Source organism: Aspergillus nidulans, chromosome VII (assembly GCF_000011425.1).
Source record: "Aspergillus nidulans FGSC A4 chromosome VII".
NCBI lineage: Eukaryota > Fungi > Ascomycota > Eurotiomycetes > Eurotiales > Aspergillaceae > Aspergillus > Aspergillus nidulans.
This window is the reverse complement of record NC_066263.1, coordinates 4,375,544-4,398,324: the sequence shown is the minus strand read 5'-3', so window position 1 is coordinate 4,398,324 and position 22,781 is coordinate 4,375,544. Positions and strand designations below refer to the sequence as shown.

Here is a 22,781-nt window from a genome sequence, read left to right as displayed (position 1 = left end):
AAGTCTGCTTTTTGGATGAGGTAGTAATTGACAATTATAGTTGCGACAGCAAAGATGCAGCCGGGCCAGCCTCGAGTTCTGAAAGACCATGGTATCTTACTGGAGCGCGTGGATCAATACTGTAGTAATGTATTCAGGCGACCTAGGTGCTAGACATACTCAGCATCATTCCTCATCGTCGACTTTCAAACCCGGAATTTGCCCATTCCGAAACAGGTCTACAAAGATCTGATGATCGCTTCTGGCCTGAGCTCCATATTCATGGGCAAAATCCACCAAAGCGTTTGCAAAGACCTCGTCACCACCCGCAGCGGTGATGGCAGCATCAATGGCCTGCTCTGGCGAGAACGGTACTAGCGCCGAGTGTACCTTATCGTCATCCCCTGCTGCATGCATCATTGCCGTCGCGCGTCCAAGATCAGCCACTACAGCAGCCATCTCCGTCACTTCGTTGATTTCGGACCAGTCCAGATCAACAGCATACGGGGAGACTTCTGCAACGAGCTGTCCCACGCCGTCAATCTCCGTCCAGCCGAGCCATGGGTCTGCGCATGCCTGCAGGGCACGTTGTGAGATGACGGTCCGGTGGCCTTCGTGGAGAAAGTAATTTGCTGCGGCGGCGTTGGAGACGTGCGCAGATACTGCAGCGGGTATGGACTGCTTCATGAATATGATTACATCGTTCTCGATCGCCTCGCTCTTACCCTCCAGGAGGATATTGTAGGAGGGGAGACCGGCTGATCCGATTCCCACCCCACGGCGGCCGACAACGTCCTTGACCCGGTAGGCGCTCGACTCCGGTTTCACGTGCGGAAGTGTCTGCAGGTACTTGTGAAACGCGGCAATTACTTTGTCTCTCGTTACATCATCGAGCTTGATAGCGCCGCCGCCGAGTGTAAACTGGCGTTCGTAGTCGTGAATCTCTGTCTGAGAGTCTAGCAGGGCAACCCGCGTCTGCATTCTGGCATTGCGCAGTGCATCAAGCAGGGGACCCTTAGCCGTATCGAGAGTAAACCGTCGGACCTCCTGGGTGTCGTTGCCGGCGAGGGTAAGGATACGCTCACGGTACGCCACGGCGTAGGTCCTCACAAGCCGGCTGATCTGCTGGTCGCTGAGGGCTTTTGCATACCCGATCAGGGCAATCGATGCCGCGAACCGTTTGACATCCCAGGTGAAAGGGCCTACGTAGGCTTCGTCAAAGTCGTTGACGTTGAAGATCAGTCGGCCATGGGAGTCCATATAGGTGCCAAAGTTCTCTGCATGCAGATCGCCATGGATCCAGATGCGACTGGACTGCTCATCCAGAAAAACGTCGTTCTGCGTCTGCGCCTCGAGGTCATGGTAGAAGAGACATGCCGTACCGCGGTAAAAGGCAAACGCTGAGGCGGCCATCTTCCTGAACTTGACCTGGAAGGCGGCCGGGTCTGCAGCAAGGAGGTCGCCAAATGCTTTGGAGAAGACATGGAGAATCTCTTCACCTCGCTGCTCGGTGGAAGTCGCGTTGGATCCCATGTTGACTGCGTAATCCTGTTGGACAATATATTGCTGACTGTCTGGGGTCTTCTGCGACTCGTTACGTATTTATAATAATTCCTCGTGGACAATAGTCAACACTCTTCATGAATGAGGCAGTGCAAGGACCCTGCTCCATCTATCTAGTTGCTTGGCCCGGGTCCTAATAGTCTTGTCGTTAAGCTCCGCCTTTAGAACTGACCAACGGTAGCAATAGAGATAGCTAGACAACTCCACAGCTTGAGGCCAAGACACTGCAGGTCTTCATTAAAAGTGAGTGATTGGCCTTATAGCCGTTTTACATGCTGTCCACCAGCTGCGCGGGGAAACCTGACGCGAGGTAGCAGACCATAACAGACCACCGTTGTCTGGGCAGTCCACAGCCAAGAAACAGGGGCTTCAAGCAAACAGCTACACGTCACAGCCAGCTTATCCATCTCACCTGCTTAATCCGGATTCGGAGGAGCTGGATGGGGTGGCCCATTCTTACAAGAGATAACAATCGTGCTCGCGCTGAGGCTGCAGCAGCTCAAACAAAGGTCAGCAATCCAGACGCAGGCGGATTATTGCGCAGTCGAGCTGAGCGTTCAGCTTCACCAACCCCTCTTTCAGCCTCGACGCTCATGCAGTCCGTTTTTGGTAGCATCCCTGGCCCGTGTAAATAGCGCGTAGAGCAATGCTGGCCCTGTCAGCTGTATATCCCACACAAATTCTGCATGAGAAACTAACAATCAGATATGGACAGAACGGTGCTTGGAGATTTGAGCATTTATTTCCAAAAATATATCAGTTGTATTTTCAGAAGTAGAGCTCTAATCTCCGAAGTAGTGGGGTATCATGGCTTATGGCAAGTCTCGTGTCAGATGCATCATCGGAGGCGTCTGACTCATACTTCCACGGATAAAGCCGGCAGGCTGTACATACCTTTGTAGACTTGGATTTCCTCAAGAGTTTCCCGTTTTCTGCTCCCGTACGATATCTGATAAAAAAGAGTCTGGCGATATGTGCCCTAATATGACAATAATCCACCCACCGCGGGCCAGTTTCGCGCAAACCCTTTGCAATATTGGACCTACACCTGACGTTAGTTATGACCATATGCCATTAATGTAGCCCAATTGAACATATGCCGCCATGCTCTTCCCAAATTGCATTATGGCGCAGGGCTTGGCCACTGCGAGCCACGATGGGTGAAGTATGCTGCCTCGAGTTAGAACCGGGATTCACCAAGCTTTTGAAAACAGCCTCCTTCAAGTGTGCAAGACAGCGGACTCGCTAGGACCAAGAATGAGCGTATCGTAACCGGCTGTGCCACGGCAGAAGTCTAGGTAATCAGCCACTGCAAGCTCTGCAGTTCTTATGACCATTATTTCCCGTCCTTCTCCTTGCTCAAGGATAGGGTCATCTTTTTTTTGACGGTAGCCTCTAGGATCCCTAGTGATGTGATACTACATTGAGGAAGTGTGGCGGAGCCCATAAAAAACAAAAGTAACAGAGGGAGGGAAAGAGAGAAGGAAGAGAAAAGAAAAGGAAAGGGAAGGAAAGGAACTCTTTGCGCTGTAAACTCGTCAGCCCGTTAAGGCTTTGCGCACGCAGTACTCATATACAGAGAGCTGCCGTTGTGGAGTACGTATGAACCAGGGTTTTGAGTGTTATTCTAGGCGTCGAACGGAAAGATGATAACCCCAGTAACAGCGCATATGAGAAATCGTTTACATAGTAGACACGTCTAAATCATGAGGTATGGCTACCGTGCAGGTCTGGCTCTCCCAGCAAAATCAAATCTTCATAAAGGCATTATTATCCCCAACAAACCGTCGGTATTGCGTAGTACACGGCCAGCATGACTACCTATGAGCTGCGACTCCTTTCAGCCATCCAGTTTTCAGGCAAGTGACTAATCAGTCTGCTCCGGACTGGAGGCAAATCGGGAAGGGGCACGAATGCATTTCTCTCCCTCCTTGTACTTGACCGTACCCGTCCACTCCCGTCTACACTGAGATGGAATGATTTGTTGTGCAGATTCCTTGAGTTTCCCGGGACCTCCTGCGGTGAACTGTAGTCGTAGTCTGAGGCTTCATTTGTGCTTCCACAGCCCGGAATGATAATCTTGAGAAGAGCACGCATTCCGGGTAAGCACGAGCAAATGATGCCAAGATCAATCTCAAGAATGTTCCAGATGCAAAAAGGAATGAAATCTCCTGGAATTGGCCAGTCAGTTAGAGCAGCTTTAAGCCAGCCGCGGCTGGTTACTTACTCGTCTGGTTCCGGGATTTTAGGAAGTTGTACGTTGTGACCACTCGAACAATACTCAGGGCAGTCACGCTGGAATGGTTAGGAAAACGACAAGACTAAGGGGGTGGGAGACTGACATAAATCCAGTAAGAAACATCACACAGACACCAGCCTTCTTCGTTTTGGACATGTCCAGTCTTAGCAAGACAGGAAGAGGCATGCCAAGCACAATGACATCAAATACGATGTTGAGTATAGCATGGGAGACCTGGACAACCATCGAATTCACGCAAGTACCGGTATGCTCGCCGTCCCAGCCTAGCCAGGCGAAGCTTCGCGGGCTGCATATCCAGATTATGACCAGGGTATATGCGACACCCCACATGCTGACGATGGCGAGCATGATGAAGGTTGCAATGCGCAGATTCCGGTTGGGAAATATCCGCAGATAGAGCAGCAGCATTGAGATCTTGATCACCGCCAGGCATGGGATATACAGATATGTGGTCACAACGAAGAGCTATGATCCGTCTCAGGTCAGCGGCACAGAAGAACGAAGTCAAGAATAGAAGAATCAGAAGAAGGGCAGCGGCTAATCACATAGAGTAAATGGTCTATTTTTGGGCGCTCAAGATACCAAATGTCGGTTCCTAACCCTAGATTACTGGCTACAGCCTGGTAAGCACGGGTTTGCAGCGATGGGAAGCCAAGCACGTACTGGGGTAAACAATGGCGGCGATTGCAACGGCGATACCCTTTCTCTCTTAGCCTCTGTAACTTGGCTTTTCAATGGTAGAGCTGCGATCACCTACCACGCTGAGGCTAATGGCGAGGTCGTCGAGGCCGTAGTTGCGGTTAAGAACCCGGGCAACAGTTCTCATGAGAACGCAGACAATCATGATCACCAGGAACATGGTGCTCACTACGACAAGTGCCTGGGTCTGCGCCCTGGGTTTAGCACCACAGATCGTGTCTGAGTACCGCTTGACGGCTTTGCCGGCAGTCAGTGTGTCTGCTAGGGATTGCTGGATCGAGGTCTTGGGGCGAGCAATTTACAGAAGATATCTGAAACCGAGCACGCTTGCGCAACACACGTCCCCATCGCTTTGGCTACGGTCTGGTCATAGCAGACACATATAGCCTCCGTCAGACTGCACGATGCCTCTGCTGCTGCTGCGGTAAGGCAGGAGCGCTGCAAGCCCTATTAGCACGAGCCATAGGGAACCGAAATGCCGGAGACATACCGCGCAGTCAGGGATTGGATTGACGGATGGTAGCTGGTCGCGGACATCCATGGTTGCGGCCGAGAACTCGGCTGGGCTAGGGGACGAGAGTCGAAGGTCGAGCTCAGCGCGGCATTCCACACTCTTTAAGAAAGTAGAGCCTGCAGCGTTTCAGCCACCGCGCGGCTAAAAAGAGTAGATGGGCCGTCTGGCCAGAGCGCTAGGGCAACGTGGTGTCACAAGCTAGCCAATTCTAATTGATGGAAATGCCAACTCTATTAGATGAAACCTCCAACATAGAGGGTTACTACCGTAGTTTGAAATCTATGCTATGAGATGACGAGCGTTTCGTCCCTGGTCTTAGCGGTCGATGCTGAGAGACACCCCAGCATCAGATTCGCAAGCAACCGGAAAGGAAGGGGCCATCACAGTTTCAATAACTGGTTCGATCGCAGCAACCGTTCCCATTGACAAGGTGGCGTCCGATTGGGATGAAACCCCGAAGGATTGAAGGCTGAACCGCGTTCTCCGTCTCTCTTTGTACCCTGCAAAGCGAAAACCAGCAAAAAGAGAGCCAAAAAAAAAAAAAAAAAAAAAAAAAAAAAAAAAAAAAAAAAAAAAAAGACGGCATAAATATAATGAGAGAGAAAGAAAAGAGAAAGCAAAGAAAAGAAACCCAGGCTGGACCACGAGTCTGCGGCTCCGGTCGATTGAGGGGTCAATGACAGCCCCTTCAGGGAAATTTCCACACAGATTGGATCCGTTCTCAGGAGCAGGAACTGTTTCACTCACCCAACGAACGCCTCATGGGCCCGGCTATTTTCGTAATGTGATGGCGGTCCAGCTTCAACACGAGCTATGGGCAGAGTGGGCCGGTCTGTGACGATCCAGATCTATGAATATATAAGAATCGGCGAACACCATTGGTTAATTCTGTCTATAGTGGACTGGATGTCCCGTTTCTTTTTCCGAGTCGGATTTCCAGACACTCAATAAGGCCATTGCGTAAAGCCCATTCTGGTATAGAGAACGGGGTTGGTGGGTGTGACTGCCAGTCCGGGTTCTGTGCTGCACCTGCCCTCTGCCCTATGCCACCATGGCTCTTGCTCATTTCATACAGCGCAATGTTTACCTGCGCATCCAGTATTCAAAGATCATGTTCCTCAAATGCGTCCTGAAGGTAGACCCGTCGTTGCAATCATGGCTTTTTCGAATGATGCGGCGAACGGCACCGAAAACACCGAGAACCGATACTCGAGTTTCGCGGGTGTCTCCCGAGGGAACCATGTCAAGTTCCATGTGGCTGGCTGCGCCTATTTCTGGGCCGTCTCAGAGGCTCTGCTGAAGGCCAAGAGGTCCATCTGGATCATGGGCTGTACGTGCTGATCTCCGCCGGTGAACCTGCGAGCTGACTACTGACCGGCGCCAGGGTGGGTGTCGCCCGAGGTCTACCTCCGGCGCCCTCCATCCGAAAACGAAGAGTACCGGCTTGACCGGATGCTCCAGGCGGCGGCATGTCGCGGGGTCATGGTCAATGTGGTGGTGTTCAAGGAGGTCGCTGTAGCCATGTGCTGTACACGCTTCTTCCCTTCTCCAGACTTATATGCCCGTATTGACAGGTTGAATAGTGGACTCGCACTATACGAAACGCACGCTGGAAGCCCTGCACCCGAGAATCTCTGTCTTTCGCTATCCGGATCATATCCCAGGGGAGGGCGTCCGTCCGTCGCAGATTGGATCCTATTCGGCAAGAGGGGACGCGGGTATTCAAGAGATTGGCGACGAAGCGCTACAAGGGTTGTTCGAGGCTGCGGGACTGCGGTCTCTGTTCTGGGCGCATCATGAGAAACTGGTCATTGTGGACCAGCAGCTGGCATTCATCGGCGGCATTGACCTCTCTTTTGGACGATGGGACCTGATCCAGCATCCGATCGCCGACTCTCATCCCTGCAATGCGCGTCAGATCGTCTTCCCTGGTCAGGACTACAATAATGCTCGCGTGAAGGACTACGAGGATCTCAAACACTGGGAGAAAACCGGGCTCGACCGCTCGACCACGCCACGCATGGGATGGGAGGATATCTCCGTGAGCATGACCGGGCCGGCAGTGGTTGATATCTGTCAACACTTTGTTGACCGCTGGAACTACATCTGGGATGTAAAGTACAGCCGTGCTCTGCCTGGGATGAGCTCCTATGCGCCTCTTTCGCAGCCAAGTCCATTCGTTGCTCCGTGCAATGACAACGCCGGATCGATGGACTGTCAGATCGTGCGAAGTATTGGTCGCTGGAGCAACGGCATCCCGACAGAAAACAGTCTTTATAATGCTTATCTCGATATTATCGCTAAAAGCGAACACTTTGTCTACCTGGAGCAACAATTCTTCATCAGCTCCACGGGCGACGAGGTCGAGGCAGTCTGGAACCGGGTGGCAGAAGCATTCGTTGAGCGCATTTTGCGCGCCGCGCGCGAAAGGAAGCGGTACAAGGTTATTGTTGTCTTGCCTGCATTGCCTGCATTCCCAGGAGACATCCACGCCCAGTTCGCAGGGGAGCTGCCACGGGCGCTCATGAAGCTGCAGTTTGATTCCATCAACCGAAGCGGCCTCAGTCTCTTGGAAAGAGTCAAAAAGGCAGGGGTGAATCCTGATGATTATATCCGGTTCTTCAATTTGAGGAGCTATGATCGCCTGCGGCCCGTAACTAGTAATTGGGTTGATGACCTGATCCATCCGCTCGGGCTTCATGCAAACATTGAGACTGGAGCTCCGAAAGCGCCAGATGCCATCACTGACGTGCAAACGCCCGGCAAGGATGCGCAGCTGTCTCCCGGTCTCTGGGATACAGTCAGCTCCTGTTATATGCTCGACGGGCCAGATATCCGAAACGTCCTCTGGCCAGATGGCGCGTGTTTCGCAGAAATGGAGGGCTTTGTGCAGGAGCAGGTATATGTCCACAGCAAGCTCTTGATCGCGGATGACAGGGTAGTCCTTTGTGGCTCTGCCAATTTGAATGACCGTTCACTCAAGGGAAGCCGGGATTCAGAGATCGCAGTCGTGATCGAGGATAGAACTCCGCTGCCATCAACTATGCATGATCAGCCCTTTGAAGCCAGTAAATTTGCTGCTACATTTCGCCGGTACCTCTTTCGAAAGCATCTGGGTCTTCTGTTCCCGCAAAACATGCGCCGGCCAGATGGCCATTTTATGCCTGCGCCGGTACCTCTTGACTATGACTACGGGTCTCCGGAAGACCTTCTCGTGGCGGATCCACTAAGCGATAGTTTCCTCGCCTTTTGGAATCAGGTTGCACGCCGGAACACTCTGGCCTTTCGAAAAGTGTTTGACCCCATTCCGGATGATAAGGAGAAGACCTGGGAGGACTATGACCGTGTAGCCGAAAGAGCCCGCCGCGGGCATGTCGCATTGGACCACTTTTCCAGCAGTAAAGAGGCTATTCTTGGGGTGAAGGATGAGCTCTCGACCATCAGGGGGACGTTAGTTGAGATGCCGATGGACTTTTTGATGAATAGTAACATTCAACCCGACGACGCAGTCTTTAATATGTACACCAGGTCGGGATACACTTAGAGCATAGCCAGACTCTTGATAGGGAGCAACGATGGGCGATATTATTGATTATCGTTGTGTAAGATTCATATAGCTCGGTGACTAGCTATACTGTACCACCAATGAGTGACTATAAACGATGTGCCAGAATTGCAGCTGGCATAGTCAAAAGAAATATTTTCGAAGCGGAGATGGAATGCGCATGCCAGTACTTACAGCTAGCCACCCAGCTTCTATAGGCGCTCCTCAGCTGAGCTTAGATTGGCATGAGGTCGGGATGTAAGACATTATCTTATGACTGGGTTCTCCAGCTACAACGAAGCGATGACCATTGGAGATCGACCACGAAAGTTCAAAAAGGATCGCTTGGACATTCTAGTTGCATGATCAAGAAGGTCTTACGCACCAATCATCGCCGCTAGATCGCATCTTTCAAGCATTGCCGTTAGCTTCGGCTCGATGGTCTAAGTTCCAATAGGAATGGCTGCCGATTAATAATAGGAATGGCTATGGGCCGACGGGATAGCGCCGGTTTCCTGCCATATCGTACGTACATCTTGGCTATGACCGGAATAATGTAACGGGATGGCGCAGATTTCCTGTCATATCGTATGTCTTGAATTCATAGTGGTGAAGTTTACTGATGATCCAGTGTGATATCGTCACTTAGCGCTGGCATTCGTTCAAGACACAGGAGAGGAGACGTCCATATACGGGGATGCCGCCATGGCCACATGTATATAGTCGTCTGGACCTAGTCGATTCAAACCCCAGCCCGATATTCCTACAAAGACCAGCGCGCAATTCCTCTCAGATGGTATCAACCATGTGCGGCTGCTGCCGTGAGTCCGATTTTAGTCCTTTATCGACGCAGAAACCTAACCACTATCACATCGCAACGCACCACTGCCGTCGCAGCGCCATCGGCCAAGCCGAGGGCGGCATAGCAGGTATCACTCGCTATTCCGATGGACGACCTACCCGGTTCTCGTTCTGGTGACCTTTCAGTCGTGCCCTTCAAGTCCAGATCCCCCAGACATGGGCGGAAATCCGCGTACGGGCGTCAAAAAGTTTTGGATCTACTTTCTCTCCAACGACGGGCCAGCGGTGGAAAGGGAAGGTTCAGCTGGGATTTTCACGGATGATGGACACTCGGTGACCTTCAGGTGGACGGCAATTGAGATAACGGGAGGCGATGATCCACAGTAGTGCAGTAGGAGGTCCAACTAGTCTCAGACATGATCGCGTAGGCTAATATTGCTTCCCATGATATTTACACATTCAAATTCAAGCTGCCTTTTTGCTCTTTTTGCTCTATTTTATTTTGTCTTATCTGTCTTTCTTGGTTGGTTTTTTCTTTTGGCCTTTTATTTGTCCTTCTTTTTTTCCCTTTTTTTTTTCTTTTATTTTCTCTTGATTCCACGTGATAGAAATGTAGTCTATGGAGCTTCAGCGAGAGAGCAGAACCCTTTCAGTATACCTGCCATAATCCATCATTAGTGAATATCGTCAGTTGCTGCCTCGGTATGCCAATGCGGGATAACCCGGGGCTGTCCAGGGTGTGCAGCGAATCGGGTAGACGTTGCGCTCAAAGCTCAAGCGGCTAATCAGCAACGACCCAGAATTAGTGCAGAGAGGAAGTCATGGGGAGGGTATATGGATTCGCCTGTACTCGCGGCCTATCACACAACAATCCAGTACATGACAGCCGGGGAGGCGCTCCCTCTTTCGCTGAAACGAGCAAGTCAGCACCTGCGCCATCGCCATATCTTGCCGCCTAAAGATGACGTCGAGCGATGGTACAGAGTCCCTGAGAGCATCGGAAACCAGAATCCGTAGAAACGGCCTGTTTGGGCGCGATCTGCCCGATCCTACCCCATGGGGTCTCCTGCTCCACTCGACTCCATCCGGCGGAGTCCGTCCGCTGGATCGCGGGGGTTGGTCTGGAGCAGTTCAATGGCATCGTTATTAGCACGTTGATGGATGCTTGAGGTTGGATATCATCGGACAGCAAGAGCAGCTCCTGTGCATCGGAAGCGCAGACTGCATGGCAGTCGATCGCGCCCACCGCAGTCGAAAGGACTCGAAACAGGGCAGAGTGTACTATTCCGTATCTGGTTAGTGTAACTGAAGCATACGGCTTCGAACCAATCAGAATATTCGCATCATTGGAGACGCGCAAGATCCGCTCCCATTGGACTGCCCCAGAGTCTTCTGCCAGCTTCTATGCGACGGTCCCATCCCCTGGCCAGCATTCAGACTGCCGTCGACGGGCTTTGACCGGCACGGCCGGTCTGCCTGAGAGGCAGCCCTTGCCGTGGGACCGTCGGCCTTGGCCCGGCCATAAATTCGGGCTCTCGTCCCTTCCCTGTCTGGTATCTGGCTCTAGAGACCAGTCCAATAGACCTGTACTGCTCCTCAATTCTCAGTTTCTCCCATCACCATGGCCGACAAGGTCCAAGCCGACGAGCCCCAGATACAGCCCGAGTCCTCAATCCCAGATAGCCGGTCCTCTCTCAAGGGAGACGCCCACCATGCCGAAGTATCCCGACAACCATACGGCCCCCCGGGTCTTCGGGGTGTAGTCGCCAATCCTTTTGTACTGCTCTGCGCGGCATGCTCAACCCGTGGGTGACCTCCTTCCTTGTTCCCACTTGTAACTCCAAGCGGCTAACAGCAAGATGGGGGGGAAAGTCGGAGGGTTGTCGTTCGGGTACGATCAGGGTGTGATCTCAGTCACCCTGGTCATGGAACAGTTTCTGGGCCGGTTCGTGGAGGTTGCCGAGGGCCATCCGGGATCAGGGTTCTGGAAGGGCTTGATGACGGCAATGTTGGAATTGGGTGCTTTTGTTGGCGCGCTCAATCAGGGCTGGCTCGCTGATAAGATCTCTCGACGGTACTCGATCGTTGTGGCTGTGGCTATCTTTAATGTCGGTTCCGTGCTGCAGACTGCCGCCGTGGACTATGCGATGCTTACCGTCGGACGCACAATTGGCGGTATTGGCATCGGTATGCTGTCCATGGTTGCGCCGCTCTATATCTCAGAGGTCTCGCCGCCCGAGTGTCGAGGCGCGCTGCTCGTCTTGGAGGAGTTCTGTATCGTGCTCGGGATCGTCATTGCGTACTGGATCACGTACGGGACACGGTTCATGGCCGGCGAGTGGGCGTGGAGACTTCCTTTCCTGCTGCAGATCGTGCCGAGTTTCGTCTTGCTGGGAGGTGTCATTGTCCTCCCGTTCTCGCCTCGTTGGCTCGCGTCCAAGGGCCGGAATGACGAGGCGCTTCAGAGCCTGAGCCAGCTGCGCCGGCTGCCGACCACCGACCACCGTATCCAACAAGAGCTGCTGGACATCAAGATCGATGTCCGCTTTCATCAAGAGCTGAACGCCGAGAAGCACCCGACCCTTCAGGGCTCGGGGACGACAAAGAGCCTGCTTCGCGAGCTGGCCGGTTGGGCCGACTGCTTCAAGAGCGGTTGCTGGCGACGCACCCAGGTGGCAGTCCTTGTGATGTTTTTCCAGCAGTTTGTTGGTATCAACGCCCTCATCTACTACTCGCCCACGCTCTTCAAGACCATGGGTCTCGATTACGATATGCAATTGCTCATGTCGGGTATCATCAACGTCACGCAGCTGGTTGGCGTCTGCACCAGTCTCTGGACCATGGACGCCCTCGGCCGTCGGCCGCTCCTGCTCTGGGGTGCTGCCATCATGGGAATTTCCCATGTCATTATTGCAGCCCTCGTCGGTATCTACTCAGACAACTGGCCTGCGCACCGAACACGGGGCTGGACCAGTGTCGCTTTTCTGTTTGTGTATATGCTCGCCTTTGGCGCCACCTGGGGATCAGTAGGCTGGGCGCTGCCGGCTGGTAAGGACCCTTTCTCTGATGCTTTCAATAGATAGTCCTGACATGTCGCAGAGGTGTTCTCTTCATTTCTCCGCGCCAAGGGTGTCGCTCTTGCAACATGCGGCACCTGGCTGTTCAACTTTATCATCGTGAGTCCCTCGCCATTTTTTTTTTTTTTTTGACCGGGACGATGGACTAATGGAAATAGGGCCTTATCACACCTCCCTTGATTCAAGATACAGGGTATGGTGCGTACGTCTTCTTCGCAGTGTTCTGTATCCTCGCCTTCATCTGGACCTTCTTCTGCGTCCCTGAGACAAGCGGCCGCACCCTGGAGCAGATGGACGCAGTATTCAAGGACAACTCAATCAGCGCGGAGCGGGCAAGGAGGCAGGCGATCGAAAATGAGCTTATGGGAGAGCATCATGGCGTTACAGCATAGACAGTAGTCTAACCATTTTATGTATAGCGAAACGTATGATATCTAGCATTCCACCCTGATCGGCTCTAGTCTACGAAGATGCCGAGATATATTTCGGAAAGCCCCAAGAACTGACGCTTGGCACTCGGGTCAGTTGCGTGTCCTGCTTTTTTTGGGCAATGCCGATCGTCACCGCCGTACGAATCCACCTCGACGGCGTCAAGGTTGATAGCCGGGAGCGGCACAAAGACCATCATACATGGCGGTCTGGGGGGATAATTCGAGTCTACACCATACAATGACGTCAAAGCCTGAGAGGTGAGAAGTTAAAGAGAGAAAAATAAAAGGAAAAATATAATATAATATAATTCCACCCATTGTACACTTAGACGCGATAAAACACCTTGACCATGCGTTTGTCTTGTGCTTTGGCAGACTAGCAGCCTAGCGTTGCTAGTGCTCAGGCTCCAAGGCTCCCAGGCTCAAACGCGGTTGGCAATGTGTCATGTGACTTCTTTACCGAAGCTAATCCGATGTCGGTTATTATCCGTCCCTCATTTGAGAACCTGTCTCATTCTGTTGCTTGGGATAACGACCATATTGCCATATTGAATTTGGGTGTTACTTTGGATTGCCCACGTTAGTTTAATGGTAAACGTCATCCATCTCTACAAGAGGAAGACTGCTGTAGCCAGACCGGACATATAGCAGGAAAGGAACGAAATATATATTAGATAGCCGACAGCTATAACAGATCTCATGGACGGTTTTCCATGGAACGCTGCAGAAGAACAGAGAGCCTAAACTGTGGCAATAGAATAACTCCAGTTTGAGTATCACGAAGATTATTGCACTAGATGTGGTTTGTACCGATGCGAACCCCAGGATGACCATGGAGGCGCAATAGAAATGGTCTATTTGCGCGGCAGTTGGCCTGTTCTCTAGAAGTGCTGAATCTAATACTGCTCTCCTGTACAGTTCGTCAGTGGGGAGCGTGCCAATTGTCGGTAACTTGGACCGCTTTGTTTCGGAAAGAAGTAGAGCGTAGAAATAAAATGGTGGTAGAGAACAACTGGGGCAAGTCGGGAGTGATGAAGGCGAGTATACCGTGACGAACTAGGGAGGTGTGACAAAAACGGAGTCAGAATCACTACATGGAACTGATAGCTGACGACGTTTTTAAAGTCGACTAAGCAGCCCCTTGGCTGCTCTTGGTGACGGGATTGTCCTGGCAGCACACCATGGCCCTGCCCATGGGCTGGAACCTTGATCAATCTAGCTAGCCCTCATGAGTATCAGCAGCCCTAGAACATGTCAGCGAGTAGGGGGAAATTTCGTAAAGTACTCGGAGTACGGCTATAGATTGCACTCTTGGAGCCGACAACCTTGGTGCGAGTATTAAGCCAGTGCTTCATAATCGATTTCTAAAGGCCATTCCAGATCTTCAAAACCAGCCAGACGAACTCTGGAGCACTACTCAACAATCTCGAACCGGGACCAAGCGGTCTCGGGATGGATGGAAAACTGCCCAGTACAAATGGATTCAGCCGGTATCAACCGTGACGAGTCAGCTCGGCAAGATGTTATAACAAATGATGGCACTCGTGAGACGGCGGGAAATGTCCGAACGCCCAGACCTGAGGATTCAAGCTAGAAAACGAAACCGGGCCGCTCATCCACTCTGTCTCAGAGTTGAGGTAAACTCCGGTTGACGCCGATACCCTTGCCGGGTTCGGTAATCTCCATGGGGTAGTGGCCGAGCACGGCGACACGAGTAGGAGACCTGGGGTAAGGACGATTGGCCTTTGCTCAAGTACTGAGAGGTTTGTGTTTGGACAAACCGATGCAATTGAGAGCGCCCGAGAAACATATTTACTATAACTACTGAGTCGGCAAGCCGTGCGAAATACGAACATGGCCGACTCCAAGAGCCGTTGTATCCGGCCGGCTTAGCTCAGCAGCTGAGGCAAGCCGTAAGGGCTAAATGCAGGTGAGATTAGTGCCTGCGCGTAGTCATATCTCGGTCGAGAGCCACCGCTCGACGCCTGCCGAGAGTGCCTGACTCACTAAGCCGTATGTACTCCATATGGTATACACCACCCGGAACTTGCCACTTACGACATTATCCGGGGGAGCCTGGGAATAATCTATGGGGAGCCGAACCAATCTCCAGCTTCTCCAGAATCCAACTTTGTCTCTCCGCACGATTGACATTTGACGAGAAAAACCCGGGATGAACATGTCCGGATGATGTATGAGATATGAAATAGAGTTGCGCCGGGTCTGGAGATGCATAGGTTGGCGCTAGATTCGAGAGCTGCGCTGGCAGCGTTGCAATGACCGGGCCACATGGTTCAATGTGGTTAGCTCGATGGAGAGCTGGGCCGCTGCTCGTGCAATCAGGTACATTACAATTTTACCGAGGATTCCACAGGAAAAAGGAACTCGGGCGAGAGCCAATCAGTGAGAGGAATTGGTAATGACATCCTGAGTCTCATGGTCACAAGGAATTCTTGGACGCTTAACTCGGCCTGCTGCTGGCCGCCGGCCGACAGGACTCGGGATCCCACAGTTTATGCTTAAATGCTTCCACACTCCAGCGCAGATGGACTGGTACTGGCGTCGGTATCCGTGCAGTTCGAGTTTTGCTCAAGATCCTCACTCAGCCCTGTGCCGGGATGTCTTGCTGATCGTGTTGGCAGACATCTGCCAAGGCTCCCAAGCTTTAAGCGTTTAGCCAGCAGAGGGTGCCAGATGGCAGTCAAGCCTTGACTCGGGATCTGGGCACGCGGTGCAGGTGCCGATCCGAGGGCTCGTACCTCGGATTCTGGCCGAGCGCAAGCCACGGGACCCACATGGCGCACATAAGATTTCACATCCACGCGGTTGAGTGTTGGCATTTGTTGAGGACTGCCAGTCGGAGATTTCTCAATCGCCCGAGGATCGGCCGCTCGTGGAATATTCATTTCTCAAGTTTCTGTGCACGGTCTTGGTTCGCTGCATCTAGCGCAGAGCGTATGATGTAGACATTACGGTGTGTTGCGCGTGGAAATGGGTAGAACGTAACGACGTGTCCAGCCGGACCGTGACTCCGGCCCTACGTCCTCCCGATCAATTTCGGAGGCATGATTCAGGCTTCAGCTCAGGGTTACGGTTGTCAACCGGACATATAATGTGCGGTGGATCTACGTTGCGACGGTACCAGCTGGGGTGGTGCCCCGGCTCCATTCCGTCACCCGTCCGCTGTTTCTCACAGAGTGTCTGAGACTCAGGACCCAAAAAAAAAACTGCTCGCGTGATGAGAAATTCCTTCTCGACGACCCTCCCCATCATTCCCCTCAGTCTCACCGGCTACGTGGGGACGCAGAAATGGGGTGAGGGGATGCCCTTTAGCCCTTCTTCTCCACGGGGTCGCGTATAAGATGCCACAGTCCTTCCCCTCCGATATTGTGCCGTTCAGAATTTCTCCAGCTCCCTCCCTCTTCCTCGCCCGCCTCAGTCATAGCCACCATGTCTGACCGGGTTACTACCATCTTCGGCGCCAGGGGGAAGCTGCTGCATTCCCTCCAGGTCTTGCTAATTGGAGCGCCGGCCTTCGTCATCTTCGGTTATAACCAGGCCGGCTTGGGCCCTCTCGCGACTCTCAACAGCTGGGTGGCAACATTCCCTGATATCGATACCGTCCACACCACGGGCGTGGAGAAGAGCGAAAACTCGACCAAGAAGGGTGCTGTCATTGCCGCCTTCCAGCTCGGAGCTCTTATCGGAGCCCTTTCCACCACATTCTTCTCTGACCGATTTGGTCGCCGAATGTCCATCTTCATTGGTGCGATTCTCACTATCATCGGACAGGTCCTGCAGGTGGCATCATACAGCCTGCCTCAGTTTGTTGTCGGCCGTATTATCCTTGGTATTGGCACTGGTCAGTTCAACGTTGCTGTTCCAGTCTGGCAGAGTGAATCGTCCGCGGCCAAGAACCGCGGCCAGCATGTTATCATTGATGGAATGTTCATGTGTCTCGGTTATGCCCTTTGCAACTGGATCGATTTTGGTCTGAGCCGGATCGAAGAGAGCACGACGCAGTGGCGCGTGCCTCTGGCCATCGCGCTCCTTCCCTCGCTCATGATCCTGTTTTCCGTCTTCTTGTTCCCCGAGTCTCCGAGATGGCTTGTCCAAGCCAACCGCATTGAGCTGGCTGAGCGGAGTCTCTCGGCCCTCAAGGGTGACGAGGCCTCGCCGGAAGAGATCCGTGCGGAAATTGCCGGCATTCAAACCAGTCTTGAATTGACCTCGCACGCCAAGGCCTCCCTTATGGAGATCTTCAGCAAGGACGACCAGGATAAGCTGTTGTACCGCTTTATCCTCTGCATGATGCTCCAGTTCTTCCAGCAAATGTGCGGAGGCAACCTGATTTCTGTATACGCTTCCACCATCTTCGAAGAGAACCTGGGCATGAGTGAGAGCCTGTCCAAGATCCTGGCCTCTTGCGCCTTGACGTGGAAGTTCCTTTGCTGCTTCATCTCTTTCTGGGCAATCGATCGTCTCGGCCGTCGTATTTGCTTCATCGTTAGTGGTTCAGGAATGGCCTGCTGCATGATGGCCATGGCCATCACCAATAGTATGGGCGAAGACAACAAGGGAGCCTCCATCGCCTCTGCCGTCTTCATCTTCCTCTTCAACTGCTTTTATCCCATCGGTTTCCTCGGAGGCAATTTCTTGTACGCTTCCGAGGTGGCTCCAGCCCGTCTCCGTGTCGCCATGTCTGCCTTCTCCGCGGCCAACCATTGGCTGTGGAATTTTGTTGTCGTGATGGTGACCCCGGTCGCCCTCGACACGATCGGGTACAAGTACTACGTCATGTACACTGTCTTGTCGGCCTGCATTCCGATCTCCGTGTACTTCTTCTACCCTGAGACGATGAACCGCAACCTAGAGCTGATCAACCAGGTCTTCCGTGATGCGTCGTCGCCGTGGGAGATCGTCTCGATGGCCCGCAAGCTGCCGCAAGGAGAAGTCGCTGAGGCGCAGCTCGCGGCCATCCACAAGAAGGACGGCACCGAGCTGGAAATGAAGGAAGAGGCATAAATTTTAGAATTGGATTCTGTATATATGATGATGTGCCATGATAGAGCATGAATGAATGCAATAACCTTGCAGAAATTTCTTACCTCGCTGTGCTTTAGTCTTTATCCGAATGGAGTCTCCACGGTCATGTTCTTTTCCGTAGGCCCGATCTTGACGTCAAAAGCGCCGTCGATGGATGGAGATCGAACCGCCGGTTGTCGGTACATGGACAGTCCGGACAAGACAAGTCCGGCCTGATCTGCTGTCAAAGGTCGCATTCTCTGGCAGTTCGATGTCACCCAAGCTCTCCAAGCGCCCAAATCAAACATTGGAGATTAGTCTCGACTGTAAAGCCATGATCCATTTCGACTGGTCGAGCACACAAGTTGGCGATCACATCACTGCGGTCGGGATTCTGCCGCGTAAGGGGGATTAGTGAGTTCCTGCAACCGCCTACCGCCTCCTGCTTTTGCTTTAGCGCCCACACGTGACATCACGATCTGCCAGGATTCATCGCCTATAGTGTAGCTACGCGCTTAACAAGTTCTTAACGAGTTCGCATCTACAAGTCCCACTAGCCGGTGTCCTGACTCTTGCTAGGCCTAAGAGTGGTAGTCTGAGCTAATTGGAGTAGATCTCTTGTACAGTGGATCGAGGTTCGTCTCGCTCCCTGATTTTGGGCAGGGGAACGTAATTGCGGATATTGGATGTTGGCAGAACGTCGAAGAAACAAGCTGAATGCTAGGCAGATGCCCAATAAGACCGTCGGCATTGTATCGTGCCTACTTCGTCACTCTGGGGTTTGTCCAGACTCCAAACCAGACAGCCAATTGCCGATAATCGGCAGATTCGAAAGCTGGGGGATCGCTCCGATGATGTATTGACGGCGGAAAACCTCGGGCCAATGGGGCTGGGTCTATATGGCTCCTGTTTCCGCTCATAGATATGGCTCAGTATATATAGAGGGCCAGGCGGCATTAGAAGCAGTAAAGATTGCAGGTCAATCAAACGGTATACTACAAATCGTACACTACGCTCTTCATACAGTCTCCGTATCTATATTTATACCCTTATCCCTATACCATATCAATAGCCTTACCTACTACCTATCCCTACCTATTGCCTTACCTAGTTCAAACCAGAATGGCTCCTTCCATCAACGAGATCCCCATCAGTGACTCTCCCTCGGCCTGCCGAGTAGGCATCAACGGGTTTGGACGCATCGGTAGGCCCATTCCCATCCCGGAGTCGGACGAGAACTGACCAGCAGGCCGCAATGTCCTCCGCGTCGCACTCGCCCGAAACGACATTCAGATCGTGGCCATCAACCACACGTGCACGTCTGTCCAAGACCTCATCTACCTGATCCGCTACGACTCGTCCATGGGCAAGCTCTCGCCGGATATCCCCATCCACGCAATCTCCGAAACACAGATCTCCGTCAACGGCCGGCCAATCGCGCTCACGTCGGAACGTGACCTGAAGAAGCTCAACTGGGCGGCGCTGGGCGCAGAGTACGTGGTCGAATGCACCGGCAAGTTCACCAAGCGGGAGCTCGCCCAGGACCATATCACATACGGGGGCGCCAAGCGAGTGGTCATCTCGGCCCCGAGCTCAGATTCGCCAACGTACGTGTACGGAGTCAACGCGGACGAGTACCGGGCAAACGAGGAAACACGCGTGATCTCGTGTGCCAGCTGTACAACCAACTGCGTGACACCGGTGCTCAAAGTGCTCCAGCGGGAGTTTGGCATCGCGCAGGGGTTCTTGACCACGGTCCATGCCGCCACGAAATCGCAGACGGTCCTGGACGGATACAGCAAGAAGAACCGACGGCTAGGTATGCGCTCTCGACCTGACCCAAAAACCAGAGAAAAACCCCGCTAAGAAGTACAGGCCGCAGCGTTTTCGACAATATCATCCCGACAACAACGGGTGCTGCCAAGGCGATCGCATCAGTGCTGCCTGAACTGACAGGCAAGGTAACGGGAGCCTCGATCCGCGTGCCAACGTAAGTCATTCAATTTGATTCAAATCTGATCTGGTCTGATGTGAGGGGCCGAATCGCCGCTGACTTTTGAATTTTCAGCCCCAATGTCTCGTTGATTGATTTGACCGTCAGCACCGAGACGCCCACCTCGCTAGCCGAGATACTAGCGGCGTTTCGGCGCGCGGCCAAGAACGAGCTGGCTGGCGTGCTGAGCGTAAGCGACGAGGTGCTGGTGAGCAGCGACTATCTGGGCGACTCGCATAGTGCGATCGTAGACGCCGCTGCGTGTAGCGAGCTGAACCCGACCTTTTTCAAGATCATGGCCTGGTATGACAACGAATGGGGGTATTCCAGCCGACTTTTGGATCTGACGAGACATATTGCGCATAATGAGTAAACGAATCGATCGAATCGATAGAGTCGATAGAGTCGATAGAGTCGATAGATTACGATAGAATAATGGTAATAGAGTAGACTAATAGACCCATTTTGATGAACGAGATGGTGCAGTAGTGTCTCTTTGGCCACGCTCGGCATTGGCGCGTTACACCCGAGTCCCTGCGTCGCTGTCGTCTATCCTCTGTGCGCGCCCGCTGGTCTGCCGTCTTGCCGTCTAACCCGTCCATTTGATGAGGCGGGTGTGCCTGTTTGACATGTAACGTAGCTCTGGGTTGTGCCTGGTGCCTGACTCCCGGCAGTGAGCTGTCTCCTGTTGATCGTTTCTGACTCAGAGCCCAAGTGAAAGAACACCTCAAGCCCTCCGCTCATCAGCTAAATGAACAACCAACTGAACAGCCAACTGAACAGCCAACGCCGCTCGGCCTCCACCTTCACAGGTAGATCTGAGTGTCCACTGCGGAATTTCTCCAATGAGGCGATCCTCCAAGACTCGTGTTCGGCCCCTGTTTGTTTCAGAATGAGGCCAAATGAGCCCAAATGTGGCCAAATGAGCGCATGCGGGCCGCTGATTGGCCCGCGTTCTATGAGCTTAGCGAGGCGCAAGGAACTTTACGCTTTAGTCTCAGTGATGGTGAATTAGGTGGTGATGGATCGTCCAACGCTCTTTATAACACTGCAGCCGCTCGTCTCTTCCTTCTTTTCTCTCTTTTTTCTCTTTCTTTTGCAAGCAAGTCTTCTGTCCCTCCTTTGTCCGTCTGTGTCGGCGCTCTTGTTCTCCTCCAAGCATCATGCTGTCCCTTCCTTTGATCCTGGCTGCTGGCAGCCTTTCCACCCTCATTGCTGGGGCCCCCGTCCCGTCCAATCCCTTGAGCGGCCACAGACACGCAGAACGACACTCGCACGCTCTCTCGCACGCGCGTTCCCTTGACAAACGTGCCTACAACGTCCTTGGAGGAAATGGCAAGGTCGCCGCCGGTTGGCCTGATCATGATAACTGGTGGCCTGACTTTGATGAGATGTACGTCCCCTCTTGAGGCGGCGTCCCGCCGCCAATGGTGTTGTGTTACTGACCGATCGTGTAGGTTCGAAGCCAACCGCGATACGATGCGTCAATCCTGCACCCAATGGAATGTCCCTAACAATTCGGACGACGAAATCGATAACATCTCGTCCGCCATCAAAGAGGTCTCTGAATCCTCCGGCGTCGACCCCCGCTTCATCCTGGCTATCGTCATCCAGGAAAGCAACGGCTGTGTGCGCGCCCCTACCACCAACTACGGCGTCACCAACCCGGGCTTGATGCAGTCGCACAACGGCCAGGGCTCATGCAACAATGGCGAGGTCTTGACCCCATGCCCTGCCGAGCAGATCAAGCAAATGATCAAGGACGGCACCGAGGGTACCAGCGATGGTGACGGGCTCAAGCAGTGCCTCGAGCAGGCGGGCGGTGTTGGCGATGCCGCCAACTTCTACGCCGCCGCTCGTATCTACAACTCGGGCTCGATCCCTGCCTCGGGTAACCTTGGCCAGGGTATCGCGACTCACTGCTACTCGTCGGATGTTGCCAACCGTCTGACCGGCTGGTCTACTGGCCCTAGCACCTGCGAGGACAATGTGATCGGGTCTCTCGACAAGGCCGTCACCAGCATTTTCCGGTTCACCTCCAGCTTGGTTGGCGGTTCAGACTCTGACTCGAGCGATTCGGACGATTCGGATTCTGGCTCGACCGAGTCTTCTACATCTACCACCACTGCTGCGCCAACCGCTACAGAGGCTCCGACATCTACCACTGAAGCCCCGACGACAACGGAGGCTCCTGCTACGACCGAAGCCCCCAGCACCGTCACCAGCACAAGCACTACTACCTCGACCAGCACGAGCACTAACACCGTGACTTACACCCTCAATGGCAGCCCCACTGACACTCCGGCGGCGACGAGCAGTGCCAGCACTGCTCCCGCCGCCCCCACCGCTTCGTCCGGTTCATCCTCTGCGCCAATCTACCCGTACGCCAACTCCTCCTGCACGCAGTACTACACCGTCATGGACGGCGACTACTGCCTGAAGGTCGAGGAGGCTATTGGCGTTTCCCTCAGCCAGCTCCGCGAGTTGAACTCCGGGCTGAAGGAAGACTGCACGAATCTCTGGCTGGGCTACCAGTACTGCATCAAGGCTTAGACAGTCTTGCATTTGTTTGCTTGCAGTATTCAAAACTTCTCTTCTTGACTCCAGCTTGCTTGGAATGCCGTCGCTTCTTTTGACAGGCTGTGCCATTTCATTTGATGATGATTGTACATATCAAAAGAGCGATTTTTTTCTCTTCTTTTTCACTCTCGCTTAACGATTTCCACCATTTGACAGTGTAGCTAGTCTGCTGTCTATGACGAATTGATGCCAGGATAAGCAATGCCATCTTCCATTCTGTCCAAGTAGTGACTTACCGTAGATCTGGCTGGTGACACGAGCGCGTGGGAAATGACGTGCAGATTCGTGTTTCAGCCACAGCCAGTTGCACCATAG

General features: G+C 53.1%; 7 protein-coding genes across 7 annotated transcripts, besides 1 other annotated feature; 5 read left to right on the top strand and 2 right to left on the bottom strand.

Annotated features, from left to right (window-relative positions):
• Positions 1-22,781: part of a sequence feature (contig 1.43 127..338545(1)) that runs on past both edges of the window.
• Positions 166-1,512, bottom strand: ANIA_02588 (DUF2252 domain-containing protein; the record flags this gene model as incomplete). The annotated part of the gene is made up of 1 exon (XM_655100.1): positions 166-1,512. The coding sequence occupies one exon, from the start codon at positions 1,510-1,512 to the stop codon at positions 166-168; it is 1,347 nt and encodes a 448-aa protein (XP_660192.1).
• ANIA_02587 (CFEM domain-containing protein) lies at positions 3,229-5,058 on the bottom strand. Its single transcript, XM_050613094.1, has 8 exons — positions 4,992-5,058; positions 4,804-4,939; positions 4,560-4,738; positions 4,466-4,502; positions 4,348-4,415; positions 3,885-4,267; positions 3,770-3,837; positions 3,229-3,713 (listed from the first exon to the last, which is right to left on the bottom strand). Exons 1-8 carry the CDS (start codon positions 5,040-5,042, stop codon positions 3,364-3,366), a joined length of 1,272 nt encoding a protein of 423 aa, XP_050468935.1. The 5' UTR covers positions 5,043-5,058; the 3' UTR covers positions 3,229-3,363.
• ANIA_02586 (uncharacterized protein) lies at positions 6,171-8,559 on the top strand (the record flags this gene model as incomplete). Its single annotated transcript, XM_655098.1, has 3 exons — positions 6,171-6,345; positions 6,400-6,543; positions 6,599-8,559. The coding sequence occupies 3 exons, from the start codon at positions 6,171-6,173 to the stop codon at positions 8,557-8,559; spliced, it is 2,280 nt and encodes a 759-aa protein (XP_660190.1).
• ANIA_02585 (sugar porter family MFS transporter) lies at positions 10,927-12,876 on the top strand. The gene is made up of 3 exons (XM_050613093.1): positions 10,927-12,408; positions 12,460-12,536; positions 12,596-12,876. The coding sequence occupies exons 1-3, from the start codon at positions 11,220-11,222 to the stop codon at positions 12,827-12,829; spliced, it is 1,500 nt and encodes a 499-aa protein (XP_050468934.1). The 5' UTR covers positions 10,927-11,219; the 3' UTR covers positions 12,830-12,876.
• On the top strand, positions 16,319-17,893 carry ANIA_02584 (sugar porter family MFS transporter; the record flags this gene model as incomplete). Its single annotated transcript, XM_655096.1, has 1 exon — positions 16,319-17,893. One exon carries the CDS (start codon positions 16,319-16,321, stop codon positions 17,891-17,893), a length of 1,575 nt encoding a protein of 524 aa, XP_660188.1.
• On the top strand, positions 19,016-20,348 carry ANIA_02583 (glyceraldehyde-3-phosphate dehydrogenase (phosphorylating) gpdC; the record flags this gene model as incomplete). Its single annotated transcript, XM_655095.2, has 4 exons — positions 19,016-19,097; positions 19,143-19,712; positions 19,769-19,883; positions 19,962-20,348. The coding sequence occupies 4 exons, from the start codon at positions 19,016-19,018 to the stop codon at positions 20,257-20,259; spliced, it is 1,065 nt and encodes a 354-aa protein (XP_660187.1). The 3' UTR covers positions 20,260-20,348.
• Positions 20,951-22,673, top strand: ANIA_02582 (uncharacterized protein). The gene is made up of 2 exons (XM_655094.2): positions 20,951-21,279; positions 21,344-22,673. The coding sequence occupies exons 1-2, from the start codon at positions 21,050-21,052 to the stop codon at positions 22,437-22,439; spliced, it is 1,326 nt and encodes a 441-aa protein (XP_660186.1). The 5' UTR covers positions 20,951-21,049; the 3' UTR covers positions 22,440-22,673.